The sequence below is a fragment of the Mchenga conophoros genome, linkage group LG7 (genome assembly GCF_057382185.1).
Source record: "Mchenga conophoros isolate Kocher_MC1m ecotype Shallow Benthic linkage group LG7, M_conophoros_male_GT1.1, whole genome shotgun sequence".
Taxonomy (NCBI): domain Eukaryota; kingdom Metazoa; phylum Chordata; class Actinopteri; order Cichliformes; family Cichlidae; genus Mchenga; species Mchenga conophoros.
Genome location: NC_140532.1, coordinates 34501798 through 34520833, shown reverse-complemented (window position 1 = coordinate 34520833; position 19036 = coordinate 34501798). Strand labels below are relative to the sequence as shown.

Genomic DNA, 19036 nt, shown 5'->3' with positions numbered 1-19036 from the left:
AATGAAAAGTTGTGGAGAAAACTTGTGGCCATTTTTTCTCTTTTCTCCAGCTCGGATTCTTTTGGTGCTTTTGGGCCTTTTTTCTGTTGCTGTCCTTCAGAGGAGAGGAGAGTTCAGGCTTCCTTGACGCCTCTGTGGCCTCTCGGTCAGTCGGCAGGCACATGGGGGAGTGAGGCTTCTGTCTGAGCTGGCAGCTTCTCAGACGCCCCGGGGGCCTGATCGACTGTCAAACCTCAGCTCGTATAAAAGCCGACCAGATGGGGGGAAGAGACAGGCCTGCCAGTGGAAACTTAACCACTTGTCTTCCAGTGCTCTCTCCTCCCCCCTCGCTTGTGTGCAGCGGGGGAAATTATATAGGCCAAAGGGTAGCCTAACATCCCCCGAGCCGTGAAACATGAGCAACTAACACCCTGGTTTTGGTGTGAGAGCTTCTGTCACTCACTGAGGATGAATTTTCAAAGTTTTGCACCAGCTGCAGAAAGATACGCTGTCTTTGTTAGCACTAGTAGCCGTTTGTGTTTCTAGAAAAGAAAATTACTGTTTTCTTCTTCCTTTTTATTTCCACTTCGCACATTCTCATAAAATGAAACGTTCCCGCTTAATCGCCACCAAAGGTTTCTGTTTTCATTCCTTTTTCGAACATACAGAGTGATTCATGCTTTGGAAGACGCTTTGTGTCGTTAAAACCAGTGAGTGATTATTTTCCATGTAAAGCAGTTTTACACATTCAGCCTGTTCCAGTGTGATATTCCTGCTCGTACGTCCTCTCAACACCTCAACCTTATGTTATTTTTTTCATCGCCCTGAGCACACTGGCTCATTCATAACCTCCAAGGGCAATTTATGCACACGCACATGTTTCACCTGGGTGCCCCGAGCAGGAATGCGTCTCAACACGTAGGAAAAGACACGGTGCCAGCTAGCCCACTGCAAATAGATTATTTTGATGAACTGCTGGCAGCGTTATTCTCAAAACTTTGTACATAAACGAGCCGTCAGTCCTCCCTCCTCCGTCCTCTGTTTCCATGGGGTTCGGGAATGTGATGTTGGAAAGAGTTGCACTCACAGTTGCTGTGTGTTTGTGTGTGGTTATTTTCAGATGAGAGACGTTCAGTTCAACCATCTGACTCGCTTCATCGGGGCCTGCATCGACCCTCCTAACGTCTGCATCGTAACGGAGTACTGTCCCCGAGGGAGCCTGCAGGTAACCATTTTCAACCCCTCTAAAGCTGAAGAGGGTCACAACAGGCTATTTTAACCTTCAAATTACATAATAATTACAACCTCAGATGAACAACACATGGCATATTACACTGTTATTATTTATTTCACAAAAACTAAGCCAAAATGAAGATAAGTATACAAAAAAAATCATCAGTAGACTTTACGATTCATTAGCTTGTGGAACCACCTCTACCACCAGTAACTTGAAGTAATCTGTTCACATGTTGGACAAAGTAGACAGATGGTTCAAAAGAGGAGTAAAAGAGGCCATTTATGTCCACTGTGAGCGACCATCTTTGAACAGGTGGCTTATGACACCAACTGTCAGCCATCTATAATCCAGTTTTGAGATCCCTTCCCAGACGCCTTAACGCCTGCTCACATCCTGGGCCATCTGACCTCAGGATATCACTGGGGCTAGGTTTCACCCGAAACCTTGGCTGATTGTGACCTACACCCGTTTTCACACCTTGGCTCATGTGATTAGGTAGAGGATCATCAGGGGTCCTTTTGTCCCTCTCAGTGGGATACTCCCACAGGGTTTAAATCTGGGAATCTCCACCATTTGACCCTAGAACTGAAGAAACTTCTCAGATGAGAGGTGAAATGTCTTCAAGCAACTTAAAGAAGTCCAGACGCTTTTCTTTCCAAGCTCCTTAGACTTTACTATTCAGAGCTCATGGCTGCAAGACAAGCCCAAATCATCACCGCTTATCTGTCCAACATTCATTGTTCAAGAAGTCTTGTAGTTTGTTCAGATGCACCTTTGCAAGCCTAAACTGTGCCATGTTCTCTTTAGAGCAAAGGGGCTTTCTCCTGGAAACCCTTCCAAACAAGTCATGCTTATTTAGTCTTTTTTTAACTGTACTGTCATGAACGTTAACATTTAACATACTGAGGCCTCTAGATTTCACTCTTTGCAGTTTCTCTGGACACTGCACGGTCTGTCCTTGGGTTGAATTTGCTGGGATGTCCATTCCCGGGAAGACTGGCAGCTGTCTTGAATATTTTCCACTTGTGAATAATCTTTCCTACTGTAGTATGATGGACTTCAAATTGTTTGGAAATCGCCTTATAACCCTTCGTAGAATGATGGGCAGCAGCAACTGCTTCTCTAAAGCTGCTGCTGTCTTTCCTCTCTTGGTGTGTTAGCACACACCTGAATGCTCCAGACCAGGCCCTCATGTGTTACACAGAGCTTTCCACCACTATCACGAAGACCAGTCTGCTTTTTTACAGATGCTGATGATCAGTTAATCACATACATTTGATTAAAAGCATCTGGCTGCATCTTATCCTCTTAATTCCTATGAAAGCAGTTTAGTTCTGTGTTGTTGTTCATTTAAGGTTGTCTTGCGTCCTAGTACGCAAATCCCTAGAATCAAAAGACAGTGTAATTTATTTGTGTACTCGATTTGCCTAATTAACATAATTTTCATAATGTATATTTCAGTAATCTAAATGCAGCATTTTGAATTTTTCTGCACTAAACATTTGGCACATCTGTATAAGGCTAAACTAAAAATAGTCTTTTGAAAATTGTGAAATTTTGTGAACTTTGAAAGCTAATTTAAATAAAATATAAACACAAAGTATCATCATTTTTGTATTTGTTTGTTTGGTAAATTTTTAATTGATGAGGCATTGTTATTGTGAATTTGGATGTCCACAACACTGTGAGTCAACTGCTTTCAAAAAGCTCTTTATTGTAATACCTGTACTGATTTTTCGTAAATCTTGCCTCTAACATATCCCGCCCATACTAGAATAATTCAAAAACACTAAACCTAATACTAAAACTAATAAAAACTAAACTGAAACATGAAACTCACTCATGAAATTAATTGGAACTAAACTGAATTAAAAACAAAAAGTCAAAATGAGATAAAAAAAAATACAAAACTAATTACCAGCTAATTACAAAACTGTAATAACTCTGCTTTTTTGTGATAATAATAGCCCTAACTCACAGCCTACACTTGAAAAACATGTGTCATTTGTGTTTTTACAGCTTTAGTAAAATGGTCAGAAGGTGAAATGGACAAACAACAGCTGAGACAGCAAATATCTGGTGTGTGTGTGCAGAGGTCCGCTCCACACACCCTTTGAATCAGGTTGTGTTGCCAGATTGCACTGACAGATAGACAGAAGCTGTATTTAGCGTGTGGCTCGTGTGTCTAGACTGCAGTTTATAGACAATCTGCGTTTGCAGACGCAAACCCAGCGGGCCCTCATGTGTTACACAGAGCTTTCCACCACTATCACGAAGACACCAAAGAAGGAAATGTCTTCTGGAATAGTGATGTTCATCCCTGCAGTAGGGTTCAAGAGACCTGGATAATCATGTGCCAAGGAGCACTGAAAGCTGTCAGCTGATATTTTACAGACTAAACAATTCATCCCATACAATTTAACAAGCAATGATAAAAATAACTGAACAGACGACCAGGACCTAAAAGTGTTTTCTAAAAGTTGATCGCCACAAAGATGAAAACCTTCTGAGATTTTTTATTTTTGTTTTTTTCACATGACAACAGACAGACAGACAATAAGGACTCAAACAACAAATCTAACAAAAGCCAGCTGGTGGATTTTTGTGTTGAAGTACTGTTAGATTAAGCTGTATTCCTGGCAGTGTTTGTGTCTGTTGAGCTCTGCAAGACCAACTTAAATCACCTTATTTAGTCTGCAGCAAGATTACAATACTTATCAAGCTAACCATTAAAAGTCCACACATTCTTTTGTCCTTCAATATTTGCGATTTGTCTTTTTTTGTTCCAGTAAGGAATACATGATGCTTTAAACAAACTTGATCTTGGCCCGAGATGCTGGCACGCCAGAAGCTTCCTTAAAACGGACGAGCTGGGAAATGACTTTTATCAGTCACACTTTAAAGAAAGTCGTCTGCGTAAAAGGCAGATATCTGTGACTGATGTGATACTGCTGGATGCTGAAACAGAGGCCAGGGAAGACAAACTGTCAGCTCTGGAATTGTTTCTGCATTTAGTCTTTAAATAAACTTTAAGAGCATCTTGGCTGCTGATTATGGACAACCAGATTTCAGTAAATATCAGTAAAAAACAAGAAAAAAGAAATTAGTGTTCCATGAAGTCATAGCAATAATAACTAAATGCGATAAATAATGAAATGCTACTTTCGGCTGCTACTTTGTCACAAGGCGCTGACACAGAGTAGCTCCACATGTTTTGAATTTTGGCAGAGTTTCACACCGGATGCCCTTCCTGATCCAACCCCAGAGGGATTGGACTCTTTGTCTGGAATCGAACCAGTTCAGTTGAATTCAGTTTTATTAATATAACGCCAAATCCCAGTTAACTCAAGGCACTTTATGTTGCAAGGTAAAGACCCTGCAGTGATACAGAGAAAGCAGAGAAAACCCCAACAATCAGACATTTTCCTATAATTAAGTTTTTTGGTGACAGTGGGAAGGAAAAACTCCCTTTTAAGAGGAAGAAACAGAACCAGGCTTGGGGAGGGGTTGCCATCTGGTGCAACTGGTTGGGGGGGTGAGACAAAGAAACCAAGACCTTTGGCTTACCATGTGATTGTGTGAACCACTGTGCTATGGAACCATTACATATAATAAATACATAAAAAATATAGCAATAAATAAATGTGACAAATAAGTAGACAATATGTAGAAAATTAGGGTAATTAATACAGATAAATACAAAACAGTAAAAAAATAATGAATAAAATAAGATGATTAAAGTAAATAATTAAAAATAAAAAATAATTAACAGATAGATGGGTTTGGGTAAAATGCAAATGAAAAGTAGATAAATAAATTAATCTCTCATAAATGAGAATAGGGATGAATACTTTTTTTTTTTTAATTCACAGTTTACACTCTTAAAGTAAAGCTAAAGGGTGACACGTAAATGTTGATGTGTCTTTTTATTCAAAAAAGAAAAAAAAAACATGAAATAAACATGCCCTGTACAGTTAAAAATAAACATAAAATGGATTAATCAAAAAGCAAACACTGCAATGAATGAATAAAAATATCAATTTTTTATTTTATAAATATATAATTATTTTTGAATTTTACTTTTGGTGCATTCAGGGTCTGTTTTATTGGAACTTTTATTGGCTTTATGCTTTAAAGATGAAGCGTACACAGATTAAGGATTAATCAGGACATATATATATATATATACATACATACATACATACATACATACATACATACATACATACACACACATACATACATACACACACACACACACACACACACACACACACACACACACACACACACACTGGGGCGTGATTAGGGATAAGACACAGATGCATGTAATCACAGGTGAAAACAATCAGACAACTAACCAACCAGAACACACCTACTAAGGCAGGAAAACTCGCACTTAACATGATACAGAGACACAGGAATACTATACGGTGAATTAAAACAGGAGCTAAAAACTCAGCAATATCATAATAGTCACTAAAACAATAATAAAATCAAAACCAGATTTAAAAAGCTCAAAAAATCCTAAAAGTCTAGAACCATAACTCAAACTTGGACTAGCTTTGGTTTACCTGTAATCTAATTTAGGCACAGATTAATTAATAACAACAATGACAAACACATGAGTGTTTCCAGACATACTTTAGCAACAATGATAGAAAAAGAAATGTCTTTGTGGAGCATTTTGTACTTTTGTCTGAAAATTATAGATTTGCATGCTTGATTGGTAGGTTCTCACCTCAAGACAGACAGAAGATTATATATAAGGCATTTCTTATGTCTGCAAAGGTTTTTGAGTTGTTCTTCCTTTTTATTCTTTCTTTATTTTAAGGACATTTTAGAGAATGAGAGCATCAACCTGGACTGGATGTTCCGCTACTCTCTGATCAATGACATCGTGAAGGTACGTCGCTGTCAGACTGGGTCAACAGGCATTGATTTAAAAAGTCACACATGTTTTTGAAAGATTGTCCCTTTTTCTTAGTGTTGAAAAAAGAGGCTTTGTGCACTTTGGAGATGCACACAGAAAATGTCTGGGTTACCATGGTTTCTCATGGGCAGTTTCTCAGAGTCTAGACGGAGAGAGGGAGAGAGAAATGTGCAGAAAAATGTATTTTTGGCACAGTGCACGAAACTGGAGTAAATATTTCCATCCTATAATGTAAAGCAGGAGAGAAACTCTGCAGAAGTTTTCCTTCCAGCTTAATCAAAACTAATCATGGACATGATTTAGAGGACTCCTTTTTAATCTGTCCCAACAAAGAGGCTTTTTGTCAGAGCGATACCGAACGACTTGCATGACGAAGCCCTTCGGCTAAATTGCTCCACGCAGATAGCATCGTTTTGCAGGAGAAGAGGCGCTGGTGAAGCTCTGAGGCATGATTGACTCACCGTTTCCACAAAGTATTGAACATGAGTACTTCAGTATCCACTGTGTCTTTCTGTTTAACAGTAATTTCACAGAAATAACCCCCACGAAAGCGCCTGTCCTTGAGAAATGTTCTCCTCAGCATATGATTGTCTGTCAGATCATATTATTTCCACATGTCTGAACATAAGATTTACTGTAAACATGGGGAAAGTAGCAGAAACAGACAGAAAACACCCTGTAATGCTTTACTTGCACTTCTCTGCACCAGGGTATGAACTATCTCCACAACAGCTACTTTGGCTGCCATGGAAATCTGAAGTCATCTAATTGCGTAGTGGACAGTCGATTCGTTTTGAAAATAACAGATTTCGGCTTGGTCAGCTTCCGCACGTCCAGTGAAAATGACGACTCGCACTCACTCTATGCAAGTAAGTTAATGCAGCAATGATTATCCAGTCACATTGTTAAGAAGAAGAACATCAACTTTCTGCTAAAAGTTTGGGTTGTTCTGTTGTTATCTAGAGAAGCTCTGGACGGCTCCTGAGCTGCTCATATACGACCGCCATCCTCCTCAGGGGACTCAGAAGGGTGATGTGTACAGTTTTGGCATAATACTGCAGGAAATAGCTCTGAGGAATGGACCTTTCTATGTGGAGGGCATGGACCTCAGCCCCAAAGGTAAACACAACAGTTTTTTTTAATGGGCCTTAAACATGTCAGCTGACCCCTGCAGAAACAAATGTCCAGTAAACTAAAACATTTGTTCTTGTAGTTTAATTCAGCTCAATGTCTTTGAAAGGTCAGAGCACCCTTTCGTGCAGCCATGTACACAAAGAACATGTGCTGACCAGATGTCAAGGCAGAAAAAAACCCACAATGTGATGTTAAATCAGTCCAAGATATGAAAAAAATAGTCGACTGTAAATGAAGATGTGATCCAGAGATCGTGCAGAAGTGGAAACTGAAGGCAACGGTCATGTGTGTTATGTCTCGAAGCAGCTTTAGCTGTGATACATCTTCCTTAAGTCAACAGTATGCAACGGCTTGATTTTCAGAGTTTACTTTATTATTGTGTCATTATTAAAATAATATGCCCAACCCTTACAGGGTAGCACCACTAACAGATAACCAGAGCCACAAGTATAAACAAATAAAGCATAATAAACAGTAAAATGTATGAAGAAACACAGTGCTACATCCAAAAGCCCATCTGTTCAATATTAATTATCGCAGCGCAGATATTGTGCTCTAATATCGTTAATTATCATTGTCGGTGTTTTTTCAGCCAAAAGGTGTTTTAGCGTCACGGTTCTAACAGATCTTTGTGCCAGACTTGGCTGGTTTAGAAGCACCTGCTTCTGAAAGCTGCCATCATCAACACCGAGACCAGAGAGAGAGAATTTGGTTAACTGGGTCGCAAACAGTGTCCAAAGATCCCTAAAACATCCCTGTTTGTCAGTGGTCTGAATGTCTGCTGTATTCAGAATGTCTCTGAATCACTTTTTAGATTTCTTAGCCACGATGTAAAACATCACAGCTTAGTGATAAGGATAGAAGTGGAAAATAACAAAACAGTCAAAGCCTATGATGCTTAAAATATAATTCCATGCAACTTTTCACTATCACCGATGGACCAGTGGGTTACTTCAATCATTTCGAACTGCATGGTAAATGGTAAATGGCCTGTATTTATATAGCGCTTTACTAGTCCCTAAGGACCCTAAAGCGCTTTACATATCCAGTCATCCACCCATTCACACACACACATTCACACACTGGTGATGGCAAGCTACATTGTAGCCACAGCCACCCTGGGGCGTACTGACAGAGGCGAGGCTGCCGGACACTGGCGCCACCGGGCCCTCTGACCACCATCAGTAGGCAACGGGTGAAGTGTCTTGCCCAAGGACACAACGACCGAGACTGTCCAAGCCGGGGCTCGAACTGGCAACCTTCCGATTACAAGGCGAACTCCCAACTCTTGAGCCACGATCGCCCCCCATGTGTAAAATCACCACTTAAATCAGTTTAAAAAATCTGGTGACTTTGTCTCAACATAAGGGTGGAAACACTTCTTCCTTTTACTTCTATCACAGCTTCATTAATGTGCACTTGAAAACAAGACAACATTAATTTTACAGAAAACAAGGCTTTGTGAAATGGTACAGTTGTCTTCCATCACACCCATTAAATGGTTGTGATTTGCTTATGTGTTCCTTGTTTCGACTGCTGATTGGCTCTTTAGGAGCAGCTGTCATTATAATTGTTCAGTCACACCAAAGCAAAAGAAATAGGATGGTGATCTCTTTGGTCATCCACCAATTGGAAGGTTGGTGGAAAACAATTTCCCAAGTATCCTTGGACAAGGCACTGAGCCACCAGACAGTCTGAGCGTGCAAGGGAGACCACTCGTGATTGGAAATTGATTGGACAGGTTACCTGATTTGAGGCGAGGCTAAACAATTGCATTTTGGTTGGACTGACTGCATTGCTCTCAACATGTTGCAATCAATCTGAATGAGTGCAACTCGTCTGCGAGGTGACTCTTTGCAGCAAGGGACTCAACTCAACTGGTTGTGTTCTGTTTACTTAAATGCAAGGTTGCCAAAACTCTATGTAATTTTGCAGTTCAGTTGTAAGCCTGCAGCAACTTTGTAATGATAACAATAATAATAATAATAATAAATTTTATTTAAAAGCGCTTTTCAAGACACCCAAGGACACTTAACAATAGAATAAAACATATTATAGAAAAATGACAAAATGAAGAACAATAAAAACAAAAAATCAGAAAATAAATAAACAAACAATAGGTTCACAATGAATATGCAGCATTGGGTTTTGAGTTGGGATTTAAACTGGGGGAGAGAACCAATGTTTCTTATGTCCGGGGGTAGAGAGTTCCACAGCTGCTTTGCTTTTTGGTCATGCTGTGGTCACCAACCACTGTTTTCCCAAACATTAAGCTGCGTAAACACTGGAAGTGAATTGCAGAGACATGAGGCCAAAGAAGGTGAAATAATATTTGATGATTTTGAGCGACTACAAGGAAAATAATTGCTGTCAATGTGAAGTGGGTGAGACTGAATGACCGGTGAGTCATGAATGCCCATGATTGACATTCGGCCTGGTAGTAAATACATTAGAGGGTTACCTAGGCAACCAGAACCTGGATTGTCCTCAAGCGAAAGGCCATCAGCTTCAAAGCGATGCGTGACGAGTGACTCGCTTCCAGTGTGGACACAACCTTCATGTCACATAATTCTAAGATAGATTTGATGAGTGATGAAGATGTCTCCTCTTTAAGTATGTCTCTGTAAATTTTGCGGGTAACTTGTTTCCGCCATAGGTCTCAATAAAATCCTAAACTTGTGTCACATGACTTAATGCTACTCCAATCAGGATGGAGGAAAACACATATTTTTTTAGAAAAAAGGTGACCCTACTTTTTAGCAGCAGCAAAGTAAAAGGAAAAAAAGGAAAAAAACTCAGACTACTGACCGTGTGAAAACTTTCATACACTTGTGTGAAAATTATATATTTGTGTGCTTGATTGGAAGGCTGAGCTCCAAGACAGGCAGAAAATTATATATTTAGATGACACCATTTCAGACTGATCTTAAATCTTCATTATTATGGTTTGAAGTGAACTACTCACACGTGACCCTTTGGCTTTTCCTGCACACATACTGCATATTGTGGTTTGACCAGTTTCCCTGGTTTCCCTCTTTTGCCTGCACCTCCGCTGCTTCTGCATTAGTGACATCAGGAACAACTTCTAGAGCTACTCCAGATCAACTTTTGCGCATCCAAAGTGGATGCGTGAAACCCTCCTGGAGTGCTTCATCTGTGCGATGGCTTTCATTAACCTTTTATTCACAGTCACGCTCTACACTGATCGTACAAGTGGCTCACGCTCATCTGTAACAGGCTGTGAGCAGTGAAAGCCAGCACCTGCTCTCTAGTGTTCAGATGTGTTGGAGCCAGTTGTGAAATTGTGATTTTGTGGTTTTAAAATAACAGTGGAGTCTTCAAATTACTCTTATGGCTCTTTCGTGATGATAATACTAACAGAAAAGAGCGGATGTGGAAGAATCGTTTGGGGAAGGATGTCTCTTACAGACTTTTATAATGACATGATTTATGAATAAAAGAGGGAAAAAATATCAGCAACTATAAAGAGTCAACCAGCACTGCTGAATAAATTAATGCTATACAACAGAAATAGCACATTAGCATAAGGATAACACAATAAAAGAAGCGGTGTACTAAAAATATTAATAGAAATGTACTCACTGAGTATAGCATCCTGTCTTCATGGGAATATTTTCCATTTGCCACAATAGTGAAAGCTCATATTGAACATGAACAAAGTTTTTAAAGCCTTACCTTTACTCCTGTTTTCAGAACTTTTTCATATCCCTGTGAGCCAAAAGACTTTAACCTCCAAGCATTCGCTTTCTAACACTCTTTTCCCTACTTATGGCTCTGTATCATGTCATAGGGAGAGGATATTGTGAGTAGTGAAGCCATCCTCAGCAAAGGTGTTCAAACCTGATGTTTGTGAGGGGCAGCCAATCAGAGACAAAGGATGGCTTAAAGGGAAAGCAGCTAAGGGCGTGCACTCTGACCCAGCGTAAACATAAATAAAGTTTGAATGATGTGAAGCTACTCTAGCAGGGTCCAAGAATGAAAATTCTAGAACTGGAAAGGAGGAAAATGAGTCCTTCTCATTTTCTCCTCCGGATAAATCTGAAACATTATGAGAGTCAAGTTCAGTTAAAACTGTAGAAAACTGTTATCAATATACAGTGCATTGAGCTTTAAGTAGAGTTCACATGTGGCGGAAAAAATATTACCAACACTATGAAATATACACCTTTGAACACAAAGTCATCAGTCAGGGTGTTTTTGTGGTGTGAAGCTAGCGAGGCAGTTTAGTTTAGCTTTTACAAAGTAATAAATTATTTTTTGGACAGTGCGCTGTTTTGATAAATGATGTTTCTTTGCACTGCGACCAAAGCTGAGCGTTGTTTCCAAAGATCTAGCTGCTTTATTTATTAATGAAATTAATAAATAAAGAGCACAGTGTTGGGGTCCACACAGTCCCCAGTTACCAGACTGGCAGTGTGACCAATTATTTTATTAAAAGAACATGAGAGGACCCTCCTGGGTGAGCAGCAGTGAAATGAAGTAATGTCTTTTTTGTCATGAATTCCTTCTCAATCATTTAATCATTTGAGTATATCCTATCATTGCTAACTGATGTCCTCAAAGTGACATCACATCACTTGTTGTTGTAAGCATTAATAACACATTTCTGAGATGACCTATAGACTTTCACAAGATTAGGAAGTAAGATAAATTTGAGAAATACTTCAGAGAAACTGGAAAGAGGAAGAAATATCCTGGGTCTGCCCAAAGATAACAATATCCAACACACCAGTTATGTCTCAGAGAACAGATGATGACAACCCACGTTTCTCAGAAGAGTCTACTTCTCATTATTGATGATGACTTAGATCTTACAACTTATAAAAACATTTAATACCGATTACCAAATTTGGACTCAGGGATTTTTCTGCTGATATTGTAATAAGACCTTGAGGAAAGCTTATTAAATTTCACTTGCTGCCAAAAAATGCTGCACTTTATGCTCCTTGTTGAGATGGTGTACAGTGCTATGAAAAAGTGTTTGCCTCGTTCCTGATTTCTTAGTTTCTTGGGTAATGTTGCCACCCCACTGGGTGGGCGACATGAAGGCATACGTTTATGTATGCGATAAGTCAAGAATGAGGTGACATAGGAGCTTCAAACTGACACCATAGGTGTAGCTACTTCGATGAGTTTGAATCTCAGTGACTTTGACCTCAAGTAAGTACATTTTCTGAAAATCTTGTGAATGTGATAACTTGACAACAAGGCAATGTAAGATTTTGAAATTGAGACTATTGGTGTGTCTACCAGGAGGCTGAGGGGTAGCACTGGGAGCCACCAGTAATATTTGTATGTTTCTTACATTTAAATGTTTAAGATAAAACAAACAAAATTAGACAAAGATAACCTGAGTAAATACAAAATGCAGTTTTTAAAAGATGATTTTCTTTAACAAGGGAAACATTTTTCCACTTAACTGACAACTGGTTGGTCCACCACTTGCAGCAAGAACTCCAGTCAACCGTTTGTGATAACTGACAGTCAGTCTTTCAAATTCCTGTGGAGGAATTTCGTCCCTCTCTTCTTTGCAGAATTGTTTTTATTCGGCCACACTTGGAGGTTATCTACCTTGTTTAAAGGCATGCCAAAGCATCTCAATCTGATTTAAGTCCAGACTTTGATTAGGCCACTCCGAAACCTTTATTTCTTTTTGAGCCATTCAGCAGTGGATTTGCAGCTGCGTTTCAGATCATTGTCCTGCTGCATATCCGAAGTGCTTCTGTCTCTGGCCATCAGTGCAGGGCATGAACTAATGGCTGGACATTCATCTTCAGGATTCTGTGGTAGAGAGCAGATTTCATGGTTCCATCAATTACAGCAAGTCATCCTGAAGCAACAAAGCAGCCCCAGACCGTCACACCACCACAGTCATGTCTGACACTTGGTATGATGTTCTTTGTATGAAATGCTGTGTTAGTTTCTGCATCTCCCATGGATGTGACTTTTGCCCAGTTACTTTTTTATCGTTGAATAATGAACTCAGACCTTAACTGAGGCAAGTGAGGTCTGCAGTTCTTTCGCTGTTGTTCTGGGTTCTTTAGTGACCTACTGGATGAGTCATCAGTGGCCTCTTGTAGTAATCCTGTAGTAATTTTAGTAGGCTTCTCTTGGGAAAGTTCACCACTGTTCCCAAAGAAACTGCTTTGTAACCCTGTCCAGACTGATAGATGTCATTTTGTTTCTCATCTCATCTGTTTTCTTGGATTGTGGGATGATGTGTTGCTTTTTGAGATCTTTTACTCTACTTCACTTTGTCAGTCAGGTTCTATTCAACTGATTTCTTGATTCAGCGGGTGTGGCTGAAATTGAACTCAGCTCTCTAAAAAATGTGGTTAATCACAGTTAATTGATGATCATGTGAATGTGACTAATATGCAAAAAACTATAAAATCAGGAGGCAAATATTTGTCACTGTATCTGTCTCTGTTGGTTTTCAGCTGTTCAATTGTGTCCTGACTATTATAATAACCTGCTGAGTTTCACACTTTGTCTTCTCGTCTCCAGAAATTGTTCAGAAGGTGAGGAACGGTCAGAAGCCATACTTTCGGCCAACCACAGACAATAGATACCATTCAGAGGAGCTGACCATCCTGATGGAGGGCTGCTGGGCCGAGGACCCTGCAGAGAGGCCGGACTTCAGCCACATCAAGATCTACATGGCAAAACTCAACAAGTGAGTCCCACCCTATGGCAGTCTGTTCACACCTATTTCACAGCCAGCTCAATTGCAGATACATGCCTTTGCATATTTGAAGCAGCTAAGTATGATCTAGATGTCTACTAACCTTTTTCTTTTAAGCCAAATGTAATGTGGCAGGAGTTAGGACACAAAGGCACAGGGTAGAAAAACTAAACAAGGATCCAAAACCAGGGGGATAAGAAGTATGAGGAACTGAAGAGTGAAGCACAGAGTGCACACAGGAGTGCACACAGGAGTGACTGAGGACGAGACACAGGTAGAAGAAAAAAAACAAAAACAGGTAAAGCCAACAGGACAGAACGGAATAAAAAATAAGGCAAAACAAGACAAACAAAAAATTAAAATAAAACATGAGAAAAATCGTCTAATTAACAAGTAAAAATCACTAATGTACAAGCAATAAAATACCAAATTTATGAGAAAAGAATGGAGAAAAAAAATACATTTCCAAGAAAAAAGTTAAAAAGAAAAAAAAGGCAAATTTACAGCAAATAAAATGGTTAATTTATGAGGGAAAAATAGCAGAATTACAGCGAGAAGGGCGAATTAACAAGAAAAAACCCCTCGAAATTATGAAGAAAAAATAGTCAAATGTATGCTTCTGTAAGTTTCTGAAAACAAAAACTGTCAAATTTTTGCAAAAAAAAATTTCATAAAGTTTTTGGTCATTGTTTTTCTTGTACATTTTTTTTTATTTTAGTCTAGAAAATTCAAAACTTTTTCTCTGAATTTTAATTAATTTTCTTTTTTCAACAACTCCAGAACTATGACATGCAGAATAACAAAAACACAATAATAATAATTAAAAAACCTATTTCAATCAGACTGTAAAACTGTGGATAAATGTGAATTTAAGTCTTTTTAGCTGTTTTCATTTTCAAGGATATTAATGTCTGACCAGATACAGCATAGAAAACAATGCTTGCAGGGTCAGTTCATCCCCAGTGCAGAAAAACTCAAAAGTCAGATATTTGAGTGAACAAAGCCAAAGCTGTCTGCATTGCTTCATACTACAAGGGGAAAATGAGAAAATATTTTTCAGTAATTGGGAAAACTGACCTTTCACAGCATAATAAAATTACACCGAAACAGTAGGAGCTGGAAGCCCTCTTCACAAATTCAACCTTTTCTACACGTCAGTCCTGTTTATCGGAGTCAGTATAATTGGACAAATTGAATGTGACGCTGGTCGTGTCTTCCCTGGCTATCAGCGTCTTCCCTGCCAAGCCCAACAAGTGAGCTTCGTGCTGAGAGTCCCTGCCAGGAGAACTGATAGGTTTAAGAGATTCAAAAAGGCAAACAGGACAAAGAGTCATGTTCTGGAAACAGCTGAGACAATTTCAGATAAAAAGCTGTTTGTAATTCATGACACACTGCACTCGACAGGAAGTGCTTATGTATCAGTGAGAGTGTGTGTTTGTGTAAGAAAGGGGGAGGGAGTGAATCCATGTTTCTAGTATTGTTTTCGATATTCCAATGAATCATTCTCGTGCTTATTTGGGGTCTGAGTTTCATATCGAAGCAGGAAGCGTATGTTTTCTCCTGAGCAGGGCAGCTCTGTGAGATTATATCAAGTGAAGTGACACTAAAGCACATCCGATGTCATCAATCCATCACGGCCAGCTTGCACTGAGGTGGTTTCAGCCAAGTGCAATACGTCTAGGATGAAAATCTGCATATTTGACCAAAGAAGCTGCAAAAAAGCAACAATATAAGTGACAAATGAACCTCGTCTGGATTGTGTGGGAGTGATTTGATCAGATTTGTCTGGCAGTGACTGAACAACCCACTAACTGTTCGTAATCGCTCCCTAATTGCACTGAATTCATCATGAGTTATTTTTTTTAGTATTTGAGTGACTGAGTGTGTCCATTTATTCTCGATATATGAATGAATGAAAAGGAGCCAACACCTGTTGTTGCTTAAAATGAGCACAGAGATAAAAAGGAGAAACATGAGAAAGAAGTAGATTTATTTTAACTTTGGGAAAGCGGAAGCAAATATTGGGCCCATTCACCTAAATTTAAAAGCCAGCAGATTTAAACATATTTTCTAACAGTTTTGCACCTTATTTGGTGTTTTTTGGAAACCTTTGGGAATTTTAAATGGTGTGAAATGACCCTCTTTGGCATTCAGAACTACCTTAATTCTCTATGGCACAGGTGACTCCAACTCCTCGAGGGCCGGTGTCCTGCAGGTTTTAGATGTGTCCTTGATCCAACACAGCTGATTTAAATGGATAAATTACCTCCTCAACATGTTTGGAAGTTCTTCAGAGGCCTGGTAATGAACTAATCCTTTGATTCAGGTGTGTTGACCCAGGGTGAGATCTAAAACCTGCAGGACACCGGCCCTTGAGGTCTGGAGTTTGACACCCTGCTCTATGGCAATAGATTCAACATCTCCTGTTTCACCACATCCCAAAGGTGCACTGTTGGATTAAGATCTTGTGACTGTGCAAGCCATTAAAGCACAGGAATGAGAAAAGAAAAAAGCACCATTTCTCAGGGCGAAACTGCCTTGTTGAGGTCAGAGGTCAATTGCCATCTGCAACAGTATCTCAAATAACCGCTTGTTGCTACCAAAGTTTGCAGAAGAGCATCTATGAACACAGAATGTAGCAGCAGAAGACCACACTGAGTGTCACTCCTGTCAGCTAAGAACTGGAAAGGGGGCTGGTTGTGGTGTAATTGTTTAAAGATTTTTTTCCTGGCACACTTTGGGTCCTTGCTGTGAGGTGACACCACCAAACACACGGTACTCTAATGAAAATGTGGCTTGTTTAATTACATGAAACCATAAAACACTGTAGATAGAAAACCAATATTTGGGATTTGGGAGTTTTTAAACACACCGTTTACCTTCAAGAATTCACTGAATCAAATGTAAGCTTGTTCACACTGATGAATGATGTAGCCTGCCTTAATTAGTGGACATGAGTGCAGCTAATCAGGGAAAACTAGTCATTCATAATTTCCCCCCGATTTGTTATTCAATTTTTTTTAACTTGGTTATAGTGTTTTCCAACTCTTTCTGTGTGTGGCAAATGGTTAACAGAAACAAGCTTAACACGATATTTCAGTTGAATTATAGAATTAAAAATAAAAAGAAATAGGAATGGCTGGTATAAAAAAATAAAGTTACAGATGTTAGTGTCAACTTAGGCCTAACAGGCTGCTGGGCATATTAATATTTCACTAAGTCAAAAAATGTGAACAAAGCAACACTGTGAGGATAATATTTCATACAGTAAGAAAGTGTGCTGTGTTAAAGGAGTAAAAAAATCAGGATTCAGCAGATTAAACACAGCTCCTGCATGACTGCAGAGCTGTCAGGGGGTTGTAATGTTTTGCCTGCCAACTGCACTCGATCTTCCCGTCCTGTAACTTGTGGCATAAAGATCAAAGCACAGGTCATGGTTCATTTCTCTGAGAGGCAGCTCGTTGCTTTCTGCAGCTCATGGTGTGTGGTAGCTAGCGTCGCTCCGTGCAGCAGGAAAGAAACTGATTTACAGGCGAGTGCTGATTTTCACCTGTGGCTACCCCTTTGACAGATGTGTACTTAACATAGACTTTACGGTTATCGTTTTTACTTTCTTTAATTCACTTTGTGATATTGAGTGAAGGTGGGAAGGTTTACTGCTCGATAGGGGGACTGCTGCCCTGTAATCAATAGCCAAAGTAATCATTTTCACGGCCTTTCATTCGCTTTAACAGAGGGCGTCAGTCGCAGCATGCAGTGGGCGTGCAGTTGAATTCTCTTTATGGAAAAGAAAAATCCTTAAGCTCTCCTTTCCTTTGTCTGGGTTTTTCTTCAACATCAGTAACTGCTGGCAGAGGAAAACTTGGAGAAAACACAAAGGTATGGCAGTTAATTTTCCAAAACAGACAAAATTGGGACCTAATTGTCTTACAAGCTCAACAGTTTCACCTCTCTATTTCTTCAGTGGAAATATGTGGAACAGTTCTCGATTAGGTATCACTGCAGTCTTGCTCACTTTGCCGAATTTTAAGATAATTTCAAACAGGTTTTTCTATTTCTGGCTTTGTGTGATGTCAGAAAGACGTGGTATCCTTCAAAGGTCCTCCCAGGTACTCTGCAATCACAGAAGCTCCACCTACATGCTGTTAATGAGGGGCATCCAATTAGAAGAAAGTTGATTTAAAGATGACATTAGCTGCACTACTGCCCAGCATAAGATAAATAAGGAGTCGAAGAATAAAAATATAGAGCCATAAATAAGCGTGGATTATGGAATGAGTATGGAATCTGTATGCTCTAAAAACAGCTGTTTAGGGTCTGATTCCACAAACTTCTGTATGGCTGTTGTGTGTTTTTCCTCTCAGTTTGACCTTTCCTCCGTTAGCAGTGTAATTCAGCACAGGATGGGCCCGGTGATGTATAGCTTTCCATTTGAAGTGGCCTGGAGTAGACGGGTCTGTATGACTGATAGCCATAGAAGCACTCAGTGATGCGCTTGACAGCTGAAAGCTAATTCCCTCCTCACGTGTATGACGCCCTTCACCTCTGAGGCTCGTACGCTAATGCACTGTTTGCTGGTTATTTTCATTAGGTAAATGTATGTTGTTGACATGACGTGATGGATGAGCTGGTATATTTAGTCTGTGTGTGTGTTAGGGGGAGAGCCGAAGGGTGTAGTAAAAACAGGGGCGTTCAGCAGTAAATTGTTCGTTTTATCCCACTTTTCACTCTGCTGTTCATTGATTCCCGATACCGTGCACGTCGAGTCTCTCGCTGTTTCCCACCAGGTCTGTGTCTTTTGTTGACACTGCCCACACACACACAAACCCTAATGTAGCCACACATTTTCAGCCAAAATGTTACTTCCTGAAGAATGTTTAGCCTCTTTGCAAACAAAAAAGCACTCAGAGACAATGTGCTAGAGCCAAGATTGTGCAACTATTGACATTTGTTTTAAGAAAAGAAATGCTTGTTGTATTTAATCTCCATGTGCATTTAAAAAACATGGTGATACCAAACATAAGATCCAGGAAGTTCATGAGACAAA

General features: G+C 39.6%; 1 protein-coding gene across 1 annotated transcript in view; it reads left to right on the top strand.

Annotated features, from left to right (window-relative positions):
• The window catches only part of npr2 (natriuretic peptide receptor 2), a 93496-nt gene that overhangs the window by 54480 nt on the left and 19980 nt on the right, over positions 1–19036 (top strand). Inside the window, exons 11-15 of the mRNA XM_085279022.1 lie at positions 1100–1204; positions 6051–6122; positions 6859–7018; positions 7113–7268; positions 13812–13980. Coding sequence (XP_085135148.1) covers positions 1100–1204; positions 6051–6122; positions 6859–7018; positions 7113–7268; positions 13812–13980 — 662 coding nt within the window. The remainder of the gene's footprint in view (positions 1–1099; positions 1205–6050; positions 6123–6858; positions 7019–7112; positions 7269–13811; positions 13981–19036) is intronic.